The sequence below is a fragment of the Xiphias gladius genome, chromosome 16, assembly GCF_016859285.1.
Source record: "Xiphias gladius isolate SHS-SW01 ecotype Sanya breed wild chromosome 16, ASM1685928v1, whole genome shotgun sequence".
NCBI lineage: Eukaryota > Metazoa > Chordata > Actinopteri > Istiophoriformes > Xiphiidae > Xiphias > Xiphias gladius.
Window position 1 is genome coordinate 17,412,484 of NC_053415.1, and position 24,105 is coordinate 17,436,588.

The window sequence follows — 24,105 nt, forward strand, 5'->3', positions numbered from 1 at the left end:
AGCTGAAATTTTAATTTTATTACAGAATCTAAAATTGTAATCCTATTTCTTACTGAAACAGTAATCAAATTACTGTTATGCTTTAATCAGTACTGCAGTACAGCACTGGTTTGTGTGCACCATATGTGTGTTTGTTGTGTCATGTGTTCACACAAATGGACCTTGTGTGTGTCTTTGTCTGACGTGTGTCCCTGTTCTGCTGTTTATTCATTAAGGCCATGCTTAATTTAAGTGGCTGCCACTCACAAAGACAGCAGTCAGCCCAGCCCAACTGCCATTCATATCTTTCTCTCTCTCCTCCACTGGTTTCAACACATACAGGGGAAATGAATGAACACAGACTGGCCAAGGAGAGGAGGGAGCTGCTGTAAACAGGGGTTGACTACACTGCTGCTGTCCTCACAGAACTCTTTTTCACTCGACTACTCATTCTTTCCTCATGTGCTCTCTCCTCTGAACTGCCATTTTCTTTTTCCCTCTCATCTTCCACCCTATTCTTACTTCCTGATCCCAACATTTTCTATTTCTTTCTTCGTTTCAGTGTCTTCATTTAAGTCTTTATCTTTCCTTTTTTTCTCTGCCTGTTTCTCTCATGTGCAGACACAGTACCTCAATTTTGTTCTGTTTCTTATCCCTTTTTGTCCCTCTATTTGTCACTCTTTCAAAACAGGCCCTGGCCCTTGTCTAATCAAAAAGACAGGCCAATAAATCAGCCATTAATCTTGAGGTTGCTGTATTCTTGTGAACACAAACACACCAGTGTGAGCACAAAAATACACACAAGCAAACTGGAACCATGCAGACCACTTCACTAAGTCATAGTGGCTGCCTGAAGCAAATTACATTAGTGTCCTGGTAACCAGAGTGATTTATGAGGAAATCTATTTTACTGTTGTTTTTATTTGTCTTTTATGATACACTATGTGTTTTGTGGCCAGGTTTATTTTCTGCAAATGTGTAAGGTCAAATACTACCACTTGAACCTTGTTTCTGTTAATTCCAGCCCTCCATGAGTGTTGCTTTCCTTGGTTCTACGTACATTGTTAGAAAGTGCTTGAGAAAGAGGTATCAGTATTCGTAGAACATGTTACAAGTGAAGCTCTCAAGCCTATAGGTCATATTTCCTATATTGCTAGTTCCAAGGGGGTCCTCATCATCACCTTCCACTGATGGATAAACACACACATTTGTCAGCTATTAAGTTGCCTACAGAAGAATTTCCGTCATTTAAGTCTAATCCCTGGGTTGAATATCCATGACTAAACAAAGCTAACAGGCTTTGAAGATGTGGCAAGTAAAGGTTTGTCAAATGGATAAGAGCAGCTTCGCAGAGGAAATGATTGGTTTGATTTCCAGTTGCCTTCTACCTCGCCTTTACCACCTTAGTGGTAGTCAATAACAGTGGTCACTGATGGCCCTTTGGTCACAGAGAACTCCGTTAGTGCCCTGTAGTCCTCCATTTAAACTCTTATCAAAGGGGTTATTTCACTTCTTTGACTCCACATGAAGCCCCCTTGGGTATTGTAAAAGCAGGGACCATCGATGGTTTTCATATCCTCATAGGGGAGGTCATGGGTTTACAGAGTTCCTTTGTGTTTTATGGGCCCATGGGGACAGTGTGTGTTGTCTGCAGGACTGGTATTACCATACAGAGAGAAGGTTAGGGAGAGTTCAGACAGACCCCACTCCTGCAAATCAAACACATCCCACATTCACATGCACTCACTTACTAACCATTGGCAATACAGGTGGTTTAAGCTTCCATCCATCTGCTTGTTAAATTTGTCTCATTGGATGTGTGACATCATAGCTTGCTCTGCCTGTCACTGATGACGGAGGAGACAGAGACATGACTGACAAAATGCACTAAGCAACTGATATGACGTTTGGGGGATTGGTGTATTTGGTTGGTTGACATTTCTATTTCTTTCAGAAAATGTCTGAATGATATGTGCACATACGGTATAAACTCCTGCATATCCCTAAATGAATTCAAAAACTAACGTCTAATATACAAAAGAGGCTGTAGTCAAAGTGCAGTGTGGCTAAGCCAAGGTTAGGACTGTAAAAGTAGGGCTACCTAAAAATACCGATATGCGTGGGTTGACCCCATACCAGCCATGTCATTGATATCTAACTTCTGACAACTGATATCATTAACCTTATCAAAGTTTAACATAGCTTTTTCGGAGATTTGTAAAATTTCAGGATAACACCAAGATCCAATGGATTCCTGACCAAAACATCATATTTAACTGCAGTTCCTAGACAGACGTACAAGGTTAAAGTCTCACTCTGTTTAAAAATTGTGGGAATGGTGTCTGAACTTAGCTTTCGTATCTAAATTGACTTACTGTATTTAACCAATTACATGTTCTTGTGTATATAAAATAACAACTTAATGTAAAATCTTTTATTGATTATACCTGTTGTTAAATTTCTATGTCATGAAAGCAGAAGAAGAGACACAGCTGGACCTGTACTTCCAGAGCACTTGATCACTTACTATATGATTTAATAATTAAAAATAATCTACAGTAACTTGGTATATTTCTGTGTAATCAGTAACTGGCTGCATATACTGTGTATAGCGCTTTTAATTCAACATGCTTAACAACTTGCCTTTCATTCACCCATTCACACAAACTGATGGGAGCAAGCTACCATGAAAAGTGGTGGTCTGACCATCGGGAACAATTTGTGGTTCAGTGTCAGTTTATGCATTAATGTCCCAAGGACACTTCAACAAGTGCACAGGAAGAACAGGGGATCAAAACCCCACTCCTGTGATTAGTGGACAACCGGCTCCCTTAATGGACAACCCGAGCCACAGCTGTCCAATTAGTATTTAGAAGCCTTTTCACGAAAGACATTTTGACAAGCACAGGTGTGTATATAATAAAATTAACGATGGCTGAATCCCATTCAGCCGCTTCATAACAGCGTCCCTGGTATTGTCAATGCTGCCTCACACTGTCATGGCTTAATGGGGCACTTGAATATAACAGAGCCATCATTAATGTTATTAGTAAGACCTTTGCATTTCATACCATGACAAGTCAAAATGTGCTGTGAAAAAAGCGCATTGTATTTACCGTATATCTTGTGACTCCACCTTCGTCATAGTTTCAGTTAATAATTTCAAATCATAACTTACGTTGTTGCTACTTTTTCTCATGTTTATCCTGTTCAGGGGCTCTGTAGACAATGGGGAAGAATATGTCAGCCAGTTGTCTGTCACATGTGGTAGTGCTCTAGTCAAAGGTGATCAGTGTAGATAAAATATTTATAACACAGCTTCATCAGGATCACCACACCCAGTGTGGTGGCGTGGACCAGTGCAAATGGAAAGTTTCATCATGGCCAGAGGGAACACACATTACTGTGCCATTAGTAGCCAGGTACATAATATATTTTACTCCATTTTATATCTTTAAATTAGAGACCAAGATATCTTAATATTGATTCTTTTTCTTTTATTTGTTTTTTTAAATTTATTTTATCTGCAAAAAAACTTACAAACTGCAGAGTCTTCCTGGAGAAGGAGGAAAGGGGCTCGTAAGGGCCCTTCGGGAGTAACTGCTTATGAAGGACAGGATGTTGTGTTTTTATTCTAGTCACATGTTTTAATCTGTTCCAGGCATTCAAATTGGCAGGTTTCCCTTCATAAGCCAGCTTCTGTCACCCTTATACTACTCATCCACTCATGTCTACACATTTAGAATTCACACAATAAATAAAAACATCCACAGTTAGGTACATATCAATACTTGTATCTATATATTTTGTGTCTGTGAATTATGTATCAACATAGCTCACTTTCCCTTTCTCCCCCACCATCCCCAGCACAAACAAACCACTGTCTCCAACCAGCTGACCATTCATAGCAACGGTTGCCCAGGGCAACACCAATAGGAACAGATGCTGTTTAGCTGGTCTGCCATATGACCCCATTGACCTTTGAACCCATTGTTTCTGAAGAGAGGCGGTGTCAACCTAGTCTCGTCTAAATTTTAAAATTTGGCACTTGCAGATCTTGTTTCTCTGCAGCTCTAATGTATTTGTTTCTCTTTGTGTGTCTCAGATATAAAGACCTCATGGGCCCAACTGTGAGAGACAAGAAAAAATTGTCACCGGAGGAGAGATGTCGCTCAGTTCTGCAACAGTCCAAACTCCAGGGATGGCAGGTGTGTGTGTGTGTGTGTGTGTGTGTGTGTGTGTGTGTGTGTGTGTGTGTGTGTGTGTGTGTGTGTGTGTGTGTGTGTGTGTGTCTTTTTCAGCCTCCATCAATAACAAAAGATTTGCTAAATTACTTAATCCCTGCCCCTCCATCTGAAAGATCCCATGGAATCTTTGACAACTCGTTCCAGCTGTCCCACCTCATCATAATTCTTCTCACACACACACAGAGCAGCATGGATCCCTCCGCCTCCCTCTCTGTCCTGTCTGCCAGACTGCTGTTGTGTCTGAGTGTGTGACCCTACAGGTCATATCAGCTCCCGCCTCACACACGCATACACACTCCTCAACAATGCCCCAAAGACACCTTTTTATACAGCCCTGCTTTATGCACACACGCACGCACACACACACACACACACACACACACACACACACACACACACACACACACACACACACTATTCCAACACGTAGCGTGTGTTGGATTAAATAGTGTCTGTAGTGTGTGTGGAAGTATGTCACCGCCACAGTTCTGTGCACCTGGCGTAGAGTGACCTCTGTCGCCCCCCAACTGCCCCCTAAGTTCAGGAAGTGAATGCAGTGTCAACATGCAAACCCACACCCTGCCCACACTCCACACCCACCTATTATCGTACATCATTGCTACATCACTGCTCTCCCATCTCTCAACTAGCAAGTCACACTTGTCTGAGATTTCCAACGGAAAACAGCCTCACAGGGTCTGCTGGCTACTCCCAGAAGCTGATGATGAAGGCAGTGTAGTGTGTAACAATGCTTTTGCATATATGTTTGATCAGGGTACTTGGTTTGTTTTGTGTGTAGATGGGCAGCAGTAAAGTATTTCTGAGATACTGGCAGGCAGACCAGCTCAATGACCGCTGCTACCAGCTTCATAAAAAGATCATCACCTGTCAGAGAGGTAATTATCCCTAAACAACAAACCAATAACCAAAATGATCTTTTCGATGTTCTTCTCTCTGTCTCAGAAACCTCTAATGTCTCTATCTTCATCTCCTCGTCATGTCTCAGTGGTGCGTGGCTGGCTGGCCAGACAACGGGTTCATCGCAGGCTGTCATTACAGCAGAAAGAGGAGTGCAGTGTGCAGCGTTTCCTGCAGGGGGCAGAGGACATGGGACTGCGAACCTATGACCAGTTGGTCATTCAAAATGCATCCGACATTGCGCGCGAGAGCGACCGTCTGCGCTGCCATGGCAACAGCCTTCTCAACACCCTTGGCAATATCCCACCACTTGGTGAGAGGCCTGAGCCGGTGGGTAAGGAGGAGGATCAGCCTGTCAGGAGGTAAATTAGTAAACACCTTCACAACTCACACACCTTCATTCAGAACTGAAGGTAAAGATGCATGATCGGAATATTCAAGCCATGTAGATGAGCAGTTATTCCTTTTTTCACCCTTTGTCCTAAGTGATTTCTAATTTTATTTGTCCACATTCTCACCAAATATTCATTTGATCAAAAAGTTCACTCGTGTTTGGATGATAGACTTCCGCCATACTACTGATTACTTCACACTAATGCAGTCAGTCAAGTGTGTAATCTCTCTAAAATAGGGCATTTATTCCTCACTACAATATAATTCATAATACTAAATGAGATGGCGTCATAGTGACTGTAGCATTATTTAGCCTTCAAAATAACAAACAATCTGCAATCACTGTCATTCACAAGATTTATGACTGTATGAAGGAATCATTCGCCTTTATATATGTGTGTCTTTATTCGTATTTTCTTGCATGTATGTGGCTATAACTGCGTGGTATGTGTTTTGTGATTAATGATGTCATTGTGTAACTTTGCGCTGTAGGCTTATAATTGTTTCATGATGGATAGTCAGATAATGAGCTGCATTATCAGATTGTATTAGTATTGTGTTGAACCTATGGAATGCTATCCTTATCTCTGCCTCACCTAATTCTAATATAAGATATCAAGCCTGGAGAAAACAGAATAACCCTGGTGGGCTGAGTTAGAAGGGGTAGAATTAAGGTAATAAGAAGCTCTTGAGAGGCAGTGCTAAATTAACAACCTTCATTTTGAAAAGTTCCTTTCCTGCTTTTTGAAAAATGATGGCCTTGTTTACAGTAATACCTGAAAAGTGACTTATTCATTTCAGCACTAATAAACCTGTAAATCGGTGCATGTGATATATTTGGGCTTAGTATGGTATGCTGCATAAGAACCGCATTTATTATTTCCAATAACATCTTTCTGTTTCACCAGAGGAGGCAGTATCATTTGTACTGCTTATTGCCACTGTTACATAATACAGACTTTCATTTCAGGTTGACAGTGAGTGGTGTTTATATGCTAGCATCTCAAGGCTTTGTGACAAAATGACAAAATAAATGTGCGTTCGCTTTAATTTTGGATGATTTGGTGTTACAAATCTTCAAAAAGACACATACAGGTGTTTCACTTGAAAGCATAATCTTAAACAAATGTGAAGTTTTAAATGGCCTGAAATAAAGTTAAATGTAACTCCAGTATAGTGGAAAAGGGATTTATTTTTAAATGACTAATTGTTTTTAATGACCAATGGCCACAATTGTCACACAAAAATGTGAAAAATCACCAAATTGCAATGACCGCACCAGCAATTTTTCGTACTTTTTGATATATATTGATAAATGAATTGAATGTTAACATTAGTTTAAAGGAAAACATCCTGAAAGATGAAAAGAAACACCCACACATGATTTCTGTATCCTCTATGTGTCCTTGTACATGTAACATCTGCTGCTGGGACAGGAGACAGGAGCACAGGGAGGCTTCTAACAGGGGGAGGGGTGTCAGTAGTCCGACTGGGAGAGGAGTCATAGTTGCTGTATAGTAGAGGCGATTAATAGGCACATACACACTTGTGCCCACTTACATACAGACATGTATGTATACACATGCCCTCCCCACACACACACAAAGACACACACACACACACACACACACACACACACACCCCACACCCACCCTTCCCGCAATCGTGGAACCAACAGATGCCATACCCAGATTAGCGAAGGAAATATCAAACTGGATGTTATCAAATTACTGCAAAGAGATTAGATTTAAACTATAATGTCTTTGGTCTTCATCCAATTGGCCTCCTTAGCTCATGTATTGAGTTTGAGTATATTGATGACGTAAATGATATAATAAAATGAATCAGAAGAATAAAAGAATGAATCAAGCACAAAAGATGGAAATATGAATGGTCAAACACAAAAAAATCTTTTTTTATTTAAACATTAATTCTGTCATTCATTATACCCATTTGTAGGGTTGTGGAGAAAAGTGGGAAAGTCCATGAGGGCCCTGTCAATGGGGGCAGTCGAGTTATTCGTCACTTTCGGTCCAGCTCAGTACCCATCCCCCTCGCCATGGAGACCATGGTCCATTCTTCTGCCAGTCCACCCATCAAAGCAGCCTTGCAGCAGGTAGCTCATACCAATGAGGAGGGGACAGGCAGTGGAGGTCTTTCCTCTCCTCGGAAGCAACCTCCTCCCAAACCAAAGAGGGACCCCAACACTCGTCTGAGTGCATCTTATGAAGCAGTTAGTGCTGGGTTGATGATGGCAGCCAAAGAGAGCCCCACTCCAGAGGGCTACTTTTCGCCAGCTGGAAGCCCCCCTAAACCCCAGCTGTCCCCCACAGACCCTGCAGGTATACCAACTCCACTTGTTTTTAGAAGATATAACAGATGGTGGTTTTTTGTTCCTCTGCTATTGCCTCGTGCCTTCTCTCTGTATTTAGTTGCTTTTTTTGCAATTTCCTCAGCCTTGTCCAAGCCCCGCCCCCACAGTGATGACTACACCACCATGAGGAAGGTGCCACCTCCAAAACCTAAACGCAGTCCCAACACTAAGCTGACGGGCTCGTATGAGGAGATCAACGCTGTAGCACCCCACCTCCACCAGCTGCGCCCTGCCGATGTAAAGCTGGCCTTGCTTTCCCGTGCTGGGGGACTGGGAGGGTTTGGTGGTTTGATGCAGAAAGCAGCCTCCATTGATGCCCCTCAAGGGGTAGCACTGAGCCTGTACCAGGGTCATGATGAAGAGGATGTGTACATAGAGATGTTGGGCTCCCAGCCTCGGGCTCGGAGCCTTCAGGACCCCCCTGATAGCCCAGAACAGGCTGCAGACTCAGAAGCTGTCTATGAGGAGATGAAGTATTTTCCTCCTGAAGATGGTGGACCTCTTACCACTGTGGTTAACAAGGCAGCAAAACTGGACGCTTTAGGCTTGGGCTTGGTAGGATTAGGGACATCTCCTCCTCAGAGCGGTGAGACCAAACGGATGGCAGCCGGGGTGGCCGCTGCCATGGACATTGCTCATTCACAGAGCATGTCCAACAGTGGAGCTCCCAAAGCTCAGCATGGGAAAGATGGTAGCTGTGAAATCCCCGCTCCCTTCCCCAACTTGCTCCCTCACCGTCCACCCCTCCTGGTGTTTCCCCCTTCCCCCGTCACCTGCTCTCCTGCTTCAGATGAGTCACCCCTCACCCCTCTAGAAGTAAAGAAGCTGCCAGTGTTTGAGACAAACCTGAACTATGCTACTGGCCCAGACAGCCCCCTGTCCCCACAGTATGCCCGCCAGAGAGCGGACTCCTCCCCTAGCCTCACTGTCCTAATGCCAGAGAAGAAGTCTACACCTCCACTCACCCCTCCACCTCCACCTCCTCCCCCCAGTGCCCCTCCTCCTCCCTACAGACCTCCTTCACACTTCCCCTTCCCGCCTGAGGCCAGCTTCCTGGCTCTGACACGAGCAGCGTCTGTCACAGGGAGCTCAGACTCCCCCAAAACATCCTCACAAAGGGCAGGTGGGGAGCCACTGGGGAAGCCACCTCCCTACTCCCCAGTGAAGATGTCTCGTCCTGAGCCTCGGAGAGCACACTCATGCTCCTCCTCTCCCCTGCTGTTCAACCCAGCCAATGGCAGACCCCTGACCAGCCCCCTGGATGAACTCAACACTCTGTTCAGCTCTGGACGCAGCCTGCTGAGGAAGTCCACATCTGGCCGGAAGATGAGAGATGGAGGTCTGTCAGTAATGCTCATACACACACGCACACACTCACTCACAGTTACACACGTCTAAAACACTAGCAGAGAGAAGATTACAGCACATAAACAGATTTAAACAGTTCCAGAGTCTAAAATTAAAAGAAATTCATGGGTTAATAGTCTACTTACCGTTGGGATAACCTGAGTCAGACCAAGCCAGACCACCAATATGTGAACCTGCCAGTGTTAGTATGTACGTAAAGGGTAGGGAGTTAGCCTTTGTTTTTTTCTCATTTTGTAAACTGTCCATATCAACCCAGCTGGATGTGTGTGTATTTGTGCGTGTATGTGTGCACTCACATTTGTGCAGGATTTCACGTGTGCATTATGTGCTTATCTAATGTGATGACATCATGATCAAAGTCTCAGCCTGGTCTGTGCCGGATGATTTATTAGGTACTGGGTGATTACCTTCCATACAACAGGAACAGTGTAGGGCTGTACTATAGGTAAGTAATAGCCCCTTGTTTCGTGTGCAGGTCTCTGACACACATTCTCTGTGTTTGAGGGGTAGAAAAGTGAGATGCACCAGCATCCAAAAGCCTTACTCATAAATTCCCATTCTCTACACTGGAAACACCCCTACATTAATTCAGGTGTTGTAGCCAGCCAACCTCTTTGGCCCACTTGAGGCAGCCCATTTGTTACGCTCTCCAGTGCAGTGCCCTTTGGCTGCTGCAGCTGCTTTATAACATGATAGCTAATGAGCTAGCTGGTGTAGCCCACTTTGCATCACACTGCACTTTAAGTATGATCTAGCTGTGTTGTAGCACAGGGCACTTCATGCAGAGCACAAACAGACTGTGTGACACTGATGCAAAGGCTGACCTTTGCAAAAGGAGGACAGAGATATTTCTCTCACATAGTGAAATGGGTGGGTCCTCAGGTCAGAGGTTTCAAACCCACAAGAAATTACTTTGTGTTGTTTTTATGAAAGTAAATTTTCCATTGATAATCCATATTGAGAAAACATAAGCTCATCAGAGAAGTTTGAAACTGTGTTGTCCCACTGTGTTTTTATCTGAGTCTATGTCCTCGAAGTGTGTTAGTTGTGGCAGGGTTAAAAATACATGAGCCGTAGCATGATGAGGATGGGCATCAAATATTTAAAAGTTCACTCATGTTCTGGTGAAGGGAGTGTGACTGCCCAGCAGCAGCAAACAGGACTTCCTGGACAATTATCTTGGAGACTGGTGGAAAAATTACAAACATGTGAAAGCATTAGCTGCTGTTGTCAATAATCAGTCATCTTCCCAGAGGCTTGTTGTTGTTTTGGAGCTGCGTGATGTGTTTAAGACACAGTTGTGTCATACTTCTATAATTGTAACAAGGTCAAAGGGCAGGTAGCTGAACTCCTTATAAGAGACGGTATGAGTGCATATGCTGACACAAATGCCTCACGCAATATCTTGCACTTGACTCTTCATCGGCACCTGGACCTGCACAGGAAAAGCGCTGGCGTCATGGAAACGGTGTGTGTGACAGGGGAACCTGGCACCGGGGTATTTTGAGTGGGCAAAGCAAGGCGGTCCACTTAGATCAGAGCGCAGAGGGATGCCAAAGGACTTAGCAGGATGGCCTACTTCCGTTCCCTCTCAGCTGTTAAATGACTGAGTGTGATACCTGACGCTGTGGGAGTGTCCAGGGGTTACAGTTGCTATCCCAGACATGTCTGTGAAGAGCAGCTGCCTCTCCCTCCTCCTTCTCCCCTTACCCATCCACAGGGAATGAGAAAACCACAGGAATACCAGGGGAAGAGGGCAGGTGGTCTTGGCAGGCTTCAGGAAATCACTGTCATAAGACATGCCTCAGCAGCAACACACAAAATTCAAAAATTTGATAAAACTCAAATTCTCTCTCATTATAGTCTTCGTTGTACCAATCCAAATACTTACTGTGACTCATCCTATCATAAGCATTCAGCCTTCACATGGACTCTCTCTCTTTACCTCGCCTTTTGTCCCTCACAAACACACACTGGACCTTTAGTAGAGTTTGTTAAGTTTAAATTTAGGCATCTTGTGACTGTAGGGGGAACCAGGAGGCACACATTCTCAGTGTGGAACAGCAGCTGACAAATTCCCATTCACACTCCCACAAACATATGTACCCACAGTCACTTACTCATTCAGTGTGTAAGAGCATGTGAGCCCCAAGGAGCAGGGGCAGAGGCAGAGGAAGGTCATGTGGAGTCACCTTCCCACAGACAGAGCTGAATGAATACTGTTTAAAAAGGCTGGGTTAGATGTACAAGAGGGAATGGGACTAAGCTAATCATACAGAATGTTAATTTCCAGTGTCTTTTTCCACTAAGTTCAAAAATTGTAGTCTTTTAGCAAAATTAGAATAATTTGCAATATTATCAGTTAAAGCAAGAGGCTTCTTCCAATGTTTTGAAGTTTGCTGTAACCTGTAAGTACTCTGATCATACTATGGATGAAGGAATCTAATGTATGATGTCTACTTTATATGACATGCACTGACATGTAGGGTGTTTTCCTCTGGCTATATTCCTCCCAGGATTCAATTCTAATATCAATCTGCCAGGGAGGGAAGAATGTGGCTCTGCCCCCACCTCACCATCTCTGCAGCTACAGGACAAGAATGCCAACAACCACTCTCCCCACTCCCCAGGTCCTGCCCCCGTAGAGAACGGCAACCAGCTCTCCAACGGTAATAGCCCGTGTACTGTACATTTACAGTCAGAATTCAAATCACATAGTTTCTCATAGCGATGACTTGCTATATTTTCCAAGTGGATTTAGTTCAAGGGTGAAGACAATACAGGCCAAAAACAACTGTTCAATATTAAAGCAGAGAAATTTTAAAAAGTAGATATTACAAATATAGATATCCTGGAATACATACATATTCTTAGCACAGTCTATAATAATAGGTGTGAAGAAGTAACCTTGTTTTTGACAAATGTGAAGTGCCACAGTAAACAAAGGTGGAATAAAGCTAACTACACCTGGCGAGTTCGCCTCCTGAACTGAGGCTACGACCCAGTTTCAGATTTATAAAAAATTTGGTCATCTCAAGTTGTGTGATCCCATTAATGTTCTTGTTAAGTTTCCTGCTCTGTCTGAGCGTTCCTGCGTATTAAAGCAAACATCTGTGCTATCAGTCGGGGAAAATGTAATATTAACTTTAATTATAATAGTTCTTTTTTTTAATTGTGCTTATTTTGCTATGAATATATAATGTTTGAAAGAAATACTTGTGATTAATTTAAAATCAAGTTTTCAGCAGTTCTAAAAAAACATTCTATGTTGTCTACACTCTATTTAAGAGACTTGGGTTTATATCATAAAATATTGTGCTGCATCATATTGTTCACCCCCTACCAGCTGCAGCACTGTTGACATTGTGAGTGTCACGTGGGTGTGTAGGTGTGCATCTAGATATGCAGAGTGTGGAACTAAATGTTACAGTTAACCAGTATAGTTTACGGTTTACCTGAAAGCAGCTAAAAGGTTGCGTGGTTCTAAATAAAGACTAGATTGCTGCTGTAATTAATGTCCTAAATAGTCCTATAAAAGAGGCTAACACCACTGACTAAACCTGTGGAGTGGAAAAGTAATTTGCCGGGCCGACTACGATGCTAACTCTCCTTTTAGCCAGGCAGGGACGATAGGCAGGGGAGGAGGGGTTACACAGAATGAGAAAAAAATTACTTGAAATAATGAAGTGACCTGAGAAATGAGGAAGAAAGACCACAGATGTTATAAAAGGTCATAAATTCTTCAGCTGCAGCCAACGACTGATTTCAATATTCCTTAAATGCTCAGAAATTGTCAACCAGTGTCTTTCTTTAACATTTCTCTCTGCATGAGAAAAGGTTGTTTCAGCCCTCTGCCATATGCCTGTGTTTGAAAAGTGAGGTGTCCTTCAGTCTGTACCTGTATGTGTGTGGGAAGACTTCCAGTCAGGTGTCCGTGCTTCGTAACGTGCTTTTGATATTGTGTGTTCAGGGTCGCTGGAAGATGAGAGTCACAGCAAGTCAAACTCCTCCACCTCCACCTCTCTACACAGACACATGGACAGCCATCATACTCAGGTAAACACACAGAAGAGACACTTAAGAGCACAAACCCAGTGACAGCTCCGCACATAAATATACATCTTGGGTGTTATATTATCACACTTATCATTTCAACTGAAGACACAATATAAGATGCTTTATAGTGATGACAACAGGGAGCATTTCTTTTTTCTACATTCCAGCACCTTATGTAAAACACGGACCTTCTATTTAAAAATAAATATGTGAGAGGCACATACACGGTACATACACGTGCTTACACACTCACACACACAATAACACCCACACAATTGTAGCCCAACCACATCAAGCCTTTATTTTGTATTTTGGAGTTTGTTGACCTTTTGAGTGGACTGGAAAGTGGCCCTGTATCAGTCATGACGTGAGCTTTCACCGGCACTGTAGACAGGTGTACGGTTGCAGGATTGAATTTAATGTCCTGCATGTGTGCACACAAGCTTACACACACGCTCTCATGCAGGAACGCACACACACACACACACACACACACACACAATAGACACACACAGTCTCATTATATGGGATTGATAAAAGTAGAAACCATCTCGAAGAGAGGAACCTTTTGAAAACTGAGACATACTACAAACTGATCAACACATGAATATTAGAAAGCCTTATTAATTAAAGATAAGTAGATATAGGGCCTTATCAGCTTGAGGAAACTCACATGATTGATGCAGCATACAAGACGTCCACAGGAGAGCAAGTTACAACGGCGCGAGCGAAAGCTCTTATGACAGTTATCATGTGCTTTGCCTTGACCTCAGGCAAATCAGACCCTCAGTAAGATTGGTCTTTTAAAAGTCTCTTTTGATCTGTTTTCTTTTATCTTAATAATCAATCATTAAACTTTGAAAGTTCCACCTTTGCCCTGTGATTAATGTACAGATTTAACACAATATTTTAACTGAAGAGCCACAACATTCTGAGAACACTCTTTACCCTTTCTGTTCTCTTCATTCACTCTGAAAATGCTCTCCTCAACACTATATGTGTAACTACATTGTGTATTCCAGGATGCAGCTGTTTCACTGAAAAGAGAATGTTTCACCACATGAAAACTGATTTAGATTAATAACAGACAGTGATTGAGTTTCACTGTCAGTAGTGCGTGAAAAACAAGAATGAGCAAAGTACGTAGTGTCCCACTTTCGGGGCAGCTCAGGACACATCATTCATAAGACACTGCCACTAGAGATGTGAAGGCACACTGTGTTCCCACTTCACATTCCTCAGGTTGACTAAATATTGTACCCATGCTTCCACAGCTGGGGTGAGCTAACCTAATGCATCTTTTTGAAGCTTGTCTATGTGTGAGATATAATACTGACGTGCCAGATGTGCCAGCGCACACTGTTTAAGGCCGCCTTCTTACAGCATTTAAAAAAGTCTGAAGCACATTCCAGTTGCTAATTTAATTGTCTGACTTTTGGAAGGTGAAGGTTTTCCTCAGAATATGTGAATTATTGGGCCGCTCTCTCCTGCCAAAATGACTCTCTCTTTCTCTCTCTCCCTTTGATTCTAATAAGCTTGGCTGTTACTCTCACTCCCTCCTTTATCTTCCAGAGGGGACATCTCAACTTTTCTCCGTTTGGTGCGGGGGCCGCCCTCTAAAACAGCAAGGGGGGGCAGGGGGGCTCACTGGAGGCGCTGTTCACATGTAGGGATGTGGTGAGTGTATGTCGTGCCTCACAGCTCTCCACCCTTAATGGCAGTGTTTTTCATAGGCCCAGTGTGGGATCATGACAGTAATGATCTTCATTATGTTAAAAAAAAATTAAAAAAAAACATTCTCAAAAGTTTTTTGTGGAGAGTGGAGGCTGTGGTCATCTTGAGTTCATTGCAGTGCATTGGACAATGGATTCCAATAGTAGTGAGTATTCATGGCAGAAAAAATATTCTGATCAAAATTTACATTCATTTTGATCCAAAGGTTCAAATTTCCTGAAAACATGGGTCCTTAGAAGCAAAACCTTGAAAACCACTGCTTTTGCAGAACAACATCTCAGCTTTACCTGCTCCCCTTGTTTGCCGTGCTTGTTGCCCTTTAAACACTGGTCTGGAATCAGACGGGCAATCTGCCCTGTCTCCACTTATGTCAGAGTCAGGGGCAAAAAGTCTGATTCTGGAATCAGTGACACTGCTGCCCCTCAACATTTTTTTTTTTTTTAATCCCTTATTTTTGATAGGAAACTGCAGCTCTTGGGTTCAGCCAGACTCTCTGCATCAGTGTACCTGCACACAGTCACTGTCAAAACTGAAGACACTGTTATGACACTGTAATCCTTCATTCTCACTTGAGGCTATTGGTATTGTCTGTTCTTCAGTGAGATGTTTTATAAGATGCTGAATTCAGAAAATCTATTTATTGCCGTATGTTCTTGTGAGAGAAGAATATCAGACATATAATGTGTGGATGATTCATTTCGTAATTACAAGTGCTTAACGTACAAGTGGGTTTTTTTATAAAAAACATTTTTTCATTTCAGGCAGCAGCGTAACAGTGAGCATCTTACATAAAGGGTTTCAAGGTTGCACATGTTGGAGAAAATAATGCAAGAAATAAGAGAGAGGTGATCAGTATTGATTATTGCAGACTAAATGCATCTTGTAGTGGGCAATAAGTATCCTTGTTTCCTGAAACACTGTTTTTAGACTAGCATGTGCTAATCCACAGAAACGAAGGAGCATGCATAGCAACACTGATGCATGTGGATTTTACTGTTAATGGACCCTAGAACTTTGAGTAAGTCTGTTCAACAGAGGAGAGCTGCAGTTTTTTTGTTGCTTATTCATCTGCTCAGATTTTATGTTGCTGAATCCATCACTTGAACCCCTTTTTAAACCTTTCTCAGTCTTTTTTCTACCGTCATTGTTCTCACTGGTAATACATCTAACCAAGAGTTGGACAGCCTTAGTTGTGATTCCAAATCTTCATCCTGATGTTTCTGACATTATCTCTATGAATTAGGCAGAGAAACTCTTGCCTTCTATGTATGTTCAGTGTTACAATTGAAACATGGAAAGAGAGAAACTTTTATCTTGGTTCCTTACTGCACTAATCTGCTGTGTTTTCTGGAACAGGTTTGTTATCATAAGTTCATTCAAGAGATGAGAACAACTCCGTGACCCAGAATACCTTTTAATTAGCTGCATTCCAGACTGTGTTTATGCAGGATTAGCAGATCTAATGGGACAAATAAAAGGAAAGAATGAAGGAAGCAGAGGGGGACAGATAACTCAGTTAGGAATGAATGGACTGGCTTGTTATGGTTCCTGTAGTTAGTTGTCAACAGCAGTCTTGACTAGTCATATAAGGGATAAACAGACTGCTAAATGATTGGATGGTACAGATATTAATATTCTTTGTTTATCCCTTCAGACAAAGTCTATGCAAAAGTTGTGGCATTTAAAATGGGAGAGGCACTGTGCCACATGTTTGCTACTCAGAATAACAATAGTTAAAGGATGAGAAGAAAAAACTGAGCCTTCATTTCTCTGTATCAATCCTGTTTGCCAGGGTTAAAGCATACGTGTGAGTAGAGTTAGCATGCCAGTTTCTCTGAAATCCCGACATCACCTCCCCTATCCAGTGAAATTTCCAGGAAAGAGCTCACAAATAGGTCATCAGTGACCACCAACATCTCTCCCTCTCTGCAATTCCTCTCTTTTTCTGTCCATTGCACTCTCTCCTCCCATCCAACAACATGGGCAAAATGGTTCTAGAAACACAAGCTATGTAGTGACTTTGTTTTAGCTGATTTAAAAAAGTCATGGAGCAGGTATTTTGTTCTTGTGTTAGTATTTGTGCAAATGATGAAAGCTGTTGCACCTAGTTTATGAGAAGCACCAATTTATCGCAGTTGATTTTTATTCTGTGCGGGTGTGAATGTTTTGTATGCATGGCATTTTAGCCGCCTTACATTTGTCAGTCTGTTTACATGTTTGGCTCTACAGTATACACAGTGGCTTGTATAGTTGTTGGCACAGGAATGTTTGTGTGTTTTATGTGGAGAAGCTTAGAGGTTATTGTCACACTCCGTGGCCTCAGGACATCCAGAGGCCCGTGAGTCTCTCATAGGCCTCTGTGAGTGACAGTTTGGAATGACCACTAGTCATCATACATTATCATATTATTACCATAACATTACCAACCCATTCATATGTACTTTTGGTTTTGGATATTGGCTTCCTTCCCCGTGCCCTTGTGGGCAAGGGAGTGGTTAACATTTTAGAGATAGGATTTTAGAGATATGCTGCAACGTGTGTAACTGACCAACATATAACACCTTGCTAGATGATGTTACATTGCGCTGCATTTAAAGTTTAGTCAGGTTCAGCTTTTTTGCTGTACTGCTCTGCATTGGCACCCCCACACTGTCAGTTGAGTGGTCCCATTCAAATGAATGACAGGGCTTTTGTCTGTCTACCGACTCAGCCCAAACTGTGATGGCTACCGACAGTAGTCATCATTTTTCTGTTTGAAAAATATAATCATTAAATACACTATGTGATCAAAAGTATATAGACAACCCTGTCTGTCTGTCTGTGTGTGTGTGTGTGTGTGTGTGTGTGTGTGTGTGTGTGTGTGTGTGTGTGTGTGTGTGTGTGTGTGTGTGTGTGTGTGTGTGTGTGTGTGTTGTCATGTGTCCATGTCTCCATGTAAAGTCACGCACTGCAGAAGGACACACTGTTCCCAGTTCTCTACTGTTCCAGTAGCTGGTGTTCCTGGCTGGCGCCAGTGCAGAGAATAGCCTGGCAGGGAGGTGTAAATTATGGATTAGGTCGCTGAGTATTGTGCTTGTGCAGGCGGTCAGTGTGTGTGTGTGTGTGTGTGTGTGCATGTGTGTACATATGAACACGTACAGGTGTGTGGTTCTCCAGATATGTGCATGTACGTGAAAGTATGTTACTGGTGCATTTTGCATTTATTGGTTTATTCCTGCATGTGCGTTACTACGTGTGTGTGTGTGTGTGTGCCTGTAGCTATATGGCAATGTCTGTGTGGAATGCATCACTAAATACACTGTATGCTTGGAAATGTGCAGGTTAATGTTGCATTATATGTACTGTTGACTTGATTTAGCTCAGTGGTACAACTCCAGCAGACATGAAACGGAGAGGACGGGGGGTGAGGTGAACAACTGTTGCAGGGAACAAATTATGAAAAAATTGAGATTACAGAATAAAACTAAATTTTAATCTGTGTTTATGAGAATGTTAAGGGGAGTAAGGCTGGCAGTATATTTTCTATATTTCAACAAATCCCATGAAAAGACCAAAACCAACAATGAAACGATCCGAGTAACAAATATTGTCTCTGTAGTCGAAGTATTATATAGCTAATATCGCTGTGCCAAAGAGCTCCATTGTTGTTCAAAAACTGTTTAAAACACATCAATAAGGTACACTGCTACACTGGATGACATATTCCTTATTTACAATCAACATGGGCAATATAGTTTATTTTGAGTCAGTCCCAAATAAATTGTCCTGCTGCTGCAAATTCTCGCTACGCACCACATGCGTAATAATTATTTTTTCAGTAGGAAGCAGTGGGCTTCCTACAGTGAGTGCTACGGACAGGGTAGGAAAGTCGGAGAGCATTGTGAGACAGAGAAACAAATTTTTCCTTTTGTTGTTTTCAAGGGATTTGTTGATAGTAGGAAAATAAACAGTAAAGTAATGTCAGCCTTATCCTTAAAATCTCATCTCTGAGCATGAAGGAGCAGTTTTTTGCCCTTTAACAGGCCATCAACTGCCACCATTATAACCTCCAGTTCCTAAGCTGATCGGGATCATCAGGAGCTTAGTCTTGTTGCCTGTATTACTGACTGAGGAAGATTGGAATTCCTTTCTGATTGATTTACCTGGGTATTGACTGGCAGATGATTGATGATGTGCTCTATACAGACTGTTGTGCATGTGTGCGCACCTGTATGTTTGTGTGTGCACTTTTTTGTATTTGACCTCAGTGTCTGTGAGAAAGTAGAAGAGCCACTTTGAGAGGCTCCCCGCACAAGGGTCCCCAGTTTAATTCAAAAGATCTTCTTCAAGGTGATGTGCAATATGTGGGCTCCAGAGACAGAATATGGAAATTAGTCTCAGTTAAGGCTGTCAGTCAAAGAGGGGATTCCCCCCACTGCTTCCTGCTGTATCAACGGTCTCATGAGACGGCTCTGCGCCAGCTCCAGATTCATCTCTGTGTTATTAGAATGATTCATGACAAAAATGGCCCCACTTTAAGAAGTGGAGCTCAGCCCACTGATCACTGGCTCTTTCAAGATGATGGATCAGACAAAACTTTCCTGTTTTTCTCGCTCTGTACGTGATAATCTCTCATGGAGACACGATTAGAAGATGATTTTTAAAATTTGAAATTTTAAATGTTTTAAAGTGGTTTTGCATTGACAAGGAGATAAGACTTTTTTTTTTTCTCATAAAACCACTGCTTGTCAATCACAGTCTCTCCCTACTACCTCCAATCACAGTCTGGCCATTTCAGCTTTTTTTGTCATCTGCTTGTCTGTCCATTCAGGAGAAAGTCATTATTCAATGTGTGATTTGGATGGATCCTCCATCTCTCTTCCAGGTGTTCCAGCGGCTACGTCTGTCCACCGGGGATGAGAACGCTGCACCGGGGGAGCTTCTGCGATGGCGGCGAGAACAGTGTGAGGGGCGGGGTGAATGTAAGCATCGTCCACCTCATTCCCCACCTCTGCCCCCCACGCTGCTCTGGGCCAACAGGAAGGCCTCTCCATGACAGGCTTTGTGCAGTCACAATGTATTGGCTAAAAAGTTCCTCCCTCTCTGTTCAACCACTCTCGCACATGCTCTTTACGTGTTTTTTTGATGGGGACCAAATAACCTCAATACCCAGGGGCTAGGCTGAAGCTCCAAGCCCCAAAGCATGAGCCGAGTCCCTGGGCTGAAGGTCCTGCCTCTCTGCCTTTGACCTTGACTGTGGAGGATGTCCCAACCTTTATGATATGAGCACAGCACTATGTGACATTGACCATGAAAAATGCGTGGAAAGCTGAAACAGTAAGGGTTCCTGAGGAGCTGGGGGTTATTTCGCGATCAAATATTTTACTAACAAACAGTCAGAAAAATAATGAAGATGACTTCATTTCTCTCAGGTCTTCTGAGATCAAATTTATGTCCATCGACGGATTACAGAGCAAAGTAACAGTGTTTTCATGGTAGTCAGATATTAAATGGCCCGCTTAGTCTGTCTGCATCCTAGCCTATCATGATGTACTGCTGCACACAAAGGAGCTCCACCCAGAAACATGGTGCTGATTATACTTGACGTGCCGTCCTGTTATGTTCCCATGAGTGCTTGTGTGTGCGCCCCCGAGTCTCAGAAAGTTTACAAGTCAACTGACGCCTTCGGACACCGCCAGTTTTTGGCATCAACGCACTGGCTTAGACATGGGACCTTTTTCAGGTACACAGATCTCACCTAGCATCTCACGTGCTACTGCAGCCCTGGCAACATGCGGCCAGAGGTCAGGGTAACCTCAGTAATATCCCAAGGTGCACTTCTCTTTCCCACTGTTACCACCAGCCTTTGAGGAGCAAAACCCTCTGGCCAAAATGCAAACTACTGCACTTACCTTTACTATGAGAAGGGGATCCAACAAAAAAAAAACCTGCTTTGGTTTAAAGGACAAAGGTAAAGCTCAAATAAAGCTTTAGCCTCAAGGTATATAGTTCATGTTGAGAACATGAAACTGTGTGCCAAAGTGACACAACTTGTGAAAAATATGTCTAAACTAAGAAGTACATTTATAAAAACCGATGTATACAGTAGTCCCCATATACTCATACATGTACAGAATGACATAAATGACCAAATCATAGCTGTTCCCACGGTTCAGTGATTACCGTTTCTAAATAGATCACAAGAACATGTTGAAAAGAGGGGACAAAAAACAACATTGTACACTTGAAAAGTAGCAACTTAAATCTCATTGTGTTTCATCAACATCCGAACAGTTTTATGTGTTCGGTGTTGTACAGGAGACTGTGCAGAGCTCAGGAACTCGCGCACAGATGAACTCGATTATTGTACAGATTCCTCCATCGTAGATGTGGCCTCACAGACGGCCACTACCTTCTTCGTCCTGTCTTCATCTCCTTTTCACACTTGACCCCAACAAACTGACCCCCTTCCCAACTTGGTCTTTGACCCCCACCACCACCTCCCTAATGGATCAAACCGGCTCTACGGGTGTCTCCACGGTAACCGCTATGTAAATTGTGACTAGTGGCATATGTTGTAGCCTTTACTATGGCAGAAAAGCACAGAGATTGAATTGAAAGGCACAGAAGAAATGAGAGAATAATGTCTATGATGGTGAGACTTGAGATTTAAGAATGTCTTGGGTTAGATGCAATGACTAAGGTAAAGAGAATAGGTTTATTTTAAAATGTAATGGTCTTTTTTCAGAATGATTGTCTATGGCTATGAAATTCTTTATACTCTATTTAATATTATTTGTTGTCTCCCCTTCTTGACCCTATTGTTCTGTTCCTTTAATACAAGGCAGATGTTTTCATTGTATATGGATGTTTTATTGCACAGTGTCTATGTGATGTCGTGTTGACTTCTGTAATGGGCTGGGTGTGTCTCGACAAGGAGTTTGATCTTTGAAGATCAGTCTGAATTGTTAGAGCCACAGAGTATCAATATCTCTAATTGATTTCTCATTCCCACTGATCACCCACAATGTGTCTGATTGATTCAGCCTTACGAATTAGCAGCACCATCACAGGATTGATCTCAGCTGCTGTCAATGTGTGAAGGTGTACAAATATTCAAGAGGAATTAGGGGAGACCACCAATATTCACAACAGAGGTGGCAAAACAGCTGAGCTGCATTTTCGACTGACTGGCTGAATGTATAAATGCAAATTTTTATTTCACTGCTTGTTCACATCAATGAAACCGTGTGTATCTTATTACTAGAATATGCACCTGTATCTAAAGAGTGTACCTAACTGCTTAATATGATTATTGTCTCCAAAAGTTGCATATGCAGTTGATTTTTTTTTTAAAACAAGTTAATAACACTAAGGTATTAATTTGCTCCATGATTCACACCTCATTTGCTGTGATTGGGGTTGCATGAGTAGTGCTGCTTTGCAGAACTATGTCAGGCATTTTCTTAATGGTCACATTCAGCTCATTCGCAAGGATTTAGGCCCAACTGTGATCAAACAAAACAGAAAGGAACTAAAATCAAGCTGGTCACTGGCCAGTGAAAGAGAATTTATAGCCTCTGTAATTGTCCTTCATTATGGTCAGCATTCTGGTTAGTCACTTGCATTATGGTTTTCTGTGTATAAACATGTTTACTGAAATCATGAAATGAAGAGATTATATGTTTTTTTATTGTCTTTTAAAGCATATCTTTACTTTTTACCTTGTATGACCACATGTTGGACCTGGCCCCCTATAATGTGCTCACGCTGAAAAGATTTTTCAAAAAGGCTGTCTAATGTGAAGAACTGCTTCCCACTGCACTGTGAATCACTGCACTGTCCCCTGTCTCTCATCCAAACACTTGTCATCTATCCACATCAACCTTCAGCTGGTACGCCCCGCAAATCGACTCCATCATATACAGTCCCTGATGGCCTAGCTCAGTCTGTCGTAAGAATACCAAACTCTGGTTGCCAGATTACTGCCAGTCATCTTTGTTAGTCAGGAATTCTCTGCTCTGAGATCAGCTCTCTGGTGCTACAGCCAGTGCAGAATGGCCATTCTATTTTTCTCTAGTCCATGTATAGTTGTCCAGAGAAACAATATTTTAGCACCTAAACAGGGGTATCTCACTGCCTTTCATAGTGTTGTTTTTTTTATTGTAATCTTTCTTTTGTACATGACATACAGTATGTTTTAACCTGCATACATATGTGTTTGTGGAAAGAAAAAGATTGTATGTGATATTTCCTAATTACTATATTCCCAATGTTTTATAAGTACTGTACCTGTACAGCAATAAAGCACAATTGTGTCAATGCCTGTGTGTGTGTGTGTGTGGGTGTGTGTGTGTGTGTGTGTGTGTGTGTGGGTGTGTGTGCGTGCGTGCGGACCAGTTTGCGTTTTAGACCTTTGGAGTGAGGGCATTTTGGCTGGCCCTCACTTCCTGACACACCTTTAAGGGGATGTTTGAGGGTTAAGTCTTGGTTTTAGGGTAAGGGTTGGGGGTTTTAGGCATTTAGTTGTGATGGTTAAGTTTAAGGGGCTATGGAATGCATTATGCCAGTGAGTGTCCTCACAAAGATAGAAGAACCAATGTGTGTGTGAACGAGAGAGAGAGAGAGAGAGGATAGTGCATGTCAACAACAGCACTCACAGTTGCACTTATAACAGTTTGGGTCTGTATGCTTGGTGCAGTGGGGGAGGGAATTTTCAGATCCTCTCATTATGCAAAATGGCCCTTATCTGTGATATTGTGATATATGGTATTGACACAGTGGATTAATGATGTAACTGGTCAAAGTAAAATACTGCAATGCATCATATTGTATAAAGTGGTGATAAAGTGTAATCTTTATCTTAACTTTTAACCTTAAAGGAGAATTATGAAAATTTTACCCATCAAGGTCTGTTTACAGGTATTGGGGACTACTGCTGCATACTGTTATGTGAAAAACTTGTATAAAGTCTGGCTCCAGAGGGAGCTGTGCAACATCTGAGCAATTGCCTCAAGTGATGTCACTTGAGTCAGCATCGGTTGGGTCTGAAGACTA

General features: G+C 42.4%; 1 protein-coding gene across 7 annotated transcripts in view; it reads left to right on the forward strand.

Moving 5' to 3' along the window:
- The window catches only part of myo16 (myosin XVI), a 107,302-nt gene extending 83,940 nt beyond the window's left edge, over nt 1-23,362 (forward strand). For 5 of the 7 annotated variants that reach the window (XM_040148883.1, XM_040148882.1, XM_040148880.1 and 2 more), the window contains 8 exons: nt 4,085-4,187; nt 5,026-5,122; nt 5,233-5,506; nt 7,497-7,879; nt 7,994-9,250; nt 11,796-11,948; nt 13,250-13,335; nt 19,934-23,362. In XM_040148883.1, the coding sequence (XP_040004817.1) occupies nt 4,085-4,187; nt 5,026-5,122; nt 5,233-5,506; nt 7,497-7,879; nt 7,994-9,250; nt 11,796-11,948; nt 13,250-13,335; nt 19,934-20,104 (2,524 nt within the window). In that variant the 3' untranslated portion in view covers nt 20,105-23,362. Of the gene's footprint in view, nt 1-4,084; nt 4,188-5,025; nt 5,123-5,232; nt 5,507-7,496; nt 7,880-7,993; nt 9,251-11,795; nt 11,949-13,249; nt 13,336-14,907; nt 15,013-19,933 lie in introns of all 7 variants that reach the window. The other 2 variants (XR_005709123.1, XM_040148879.1) reach the window with 2 other exon arrangements.
- Nucleotides 23,363-24,105: the final 743 nt, after the last annotated feature.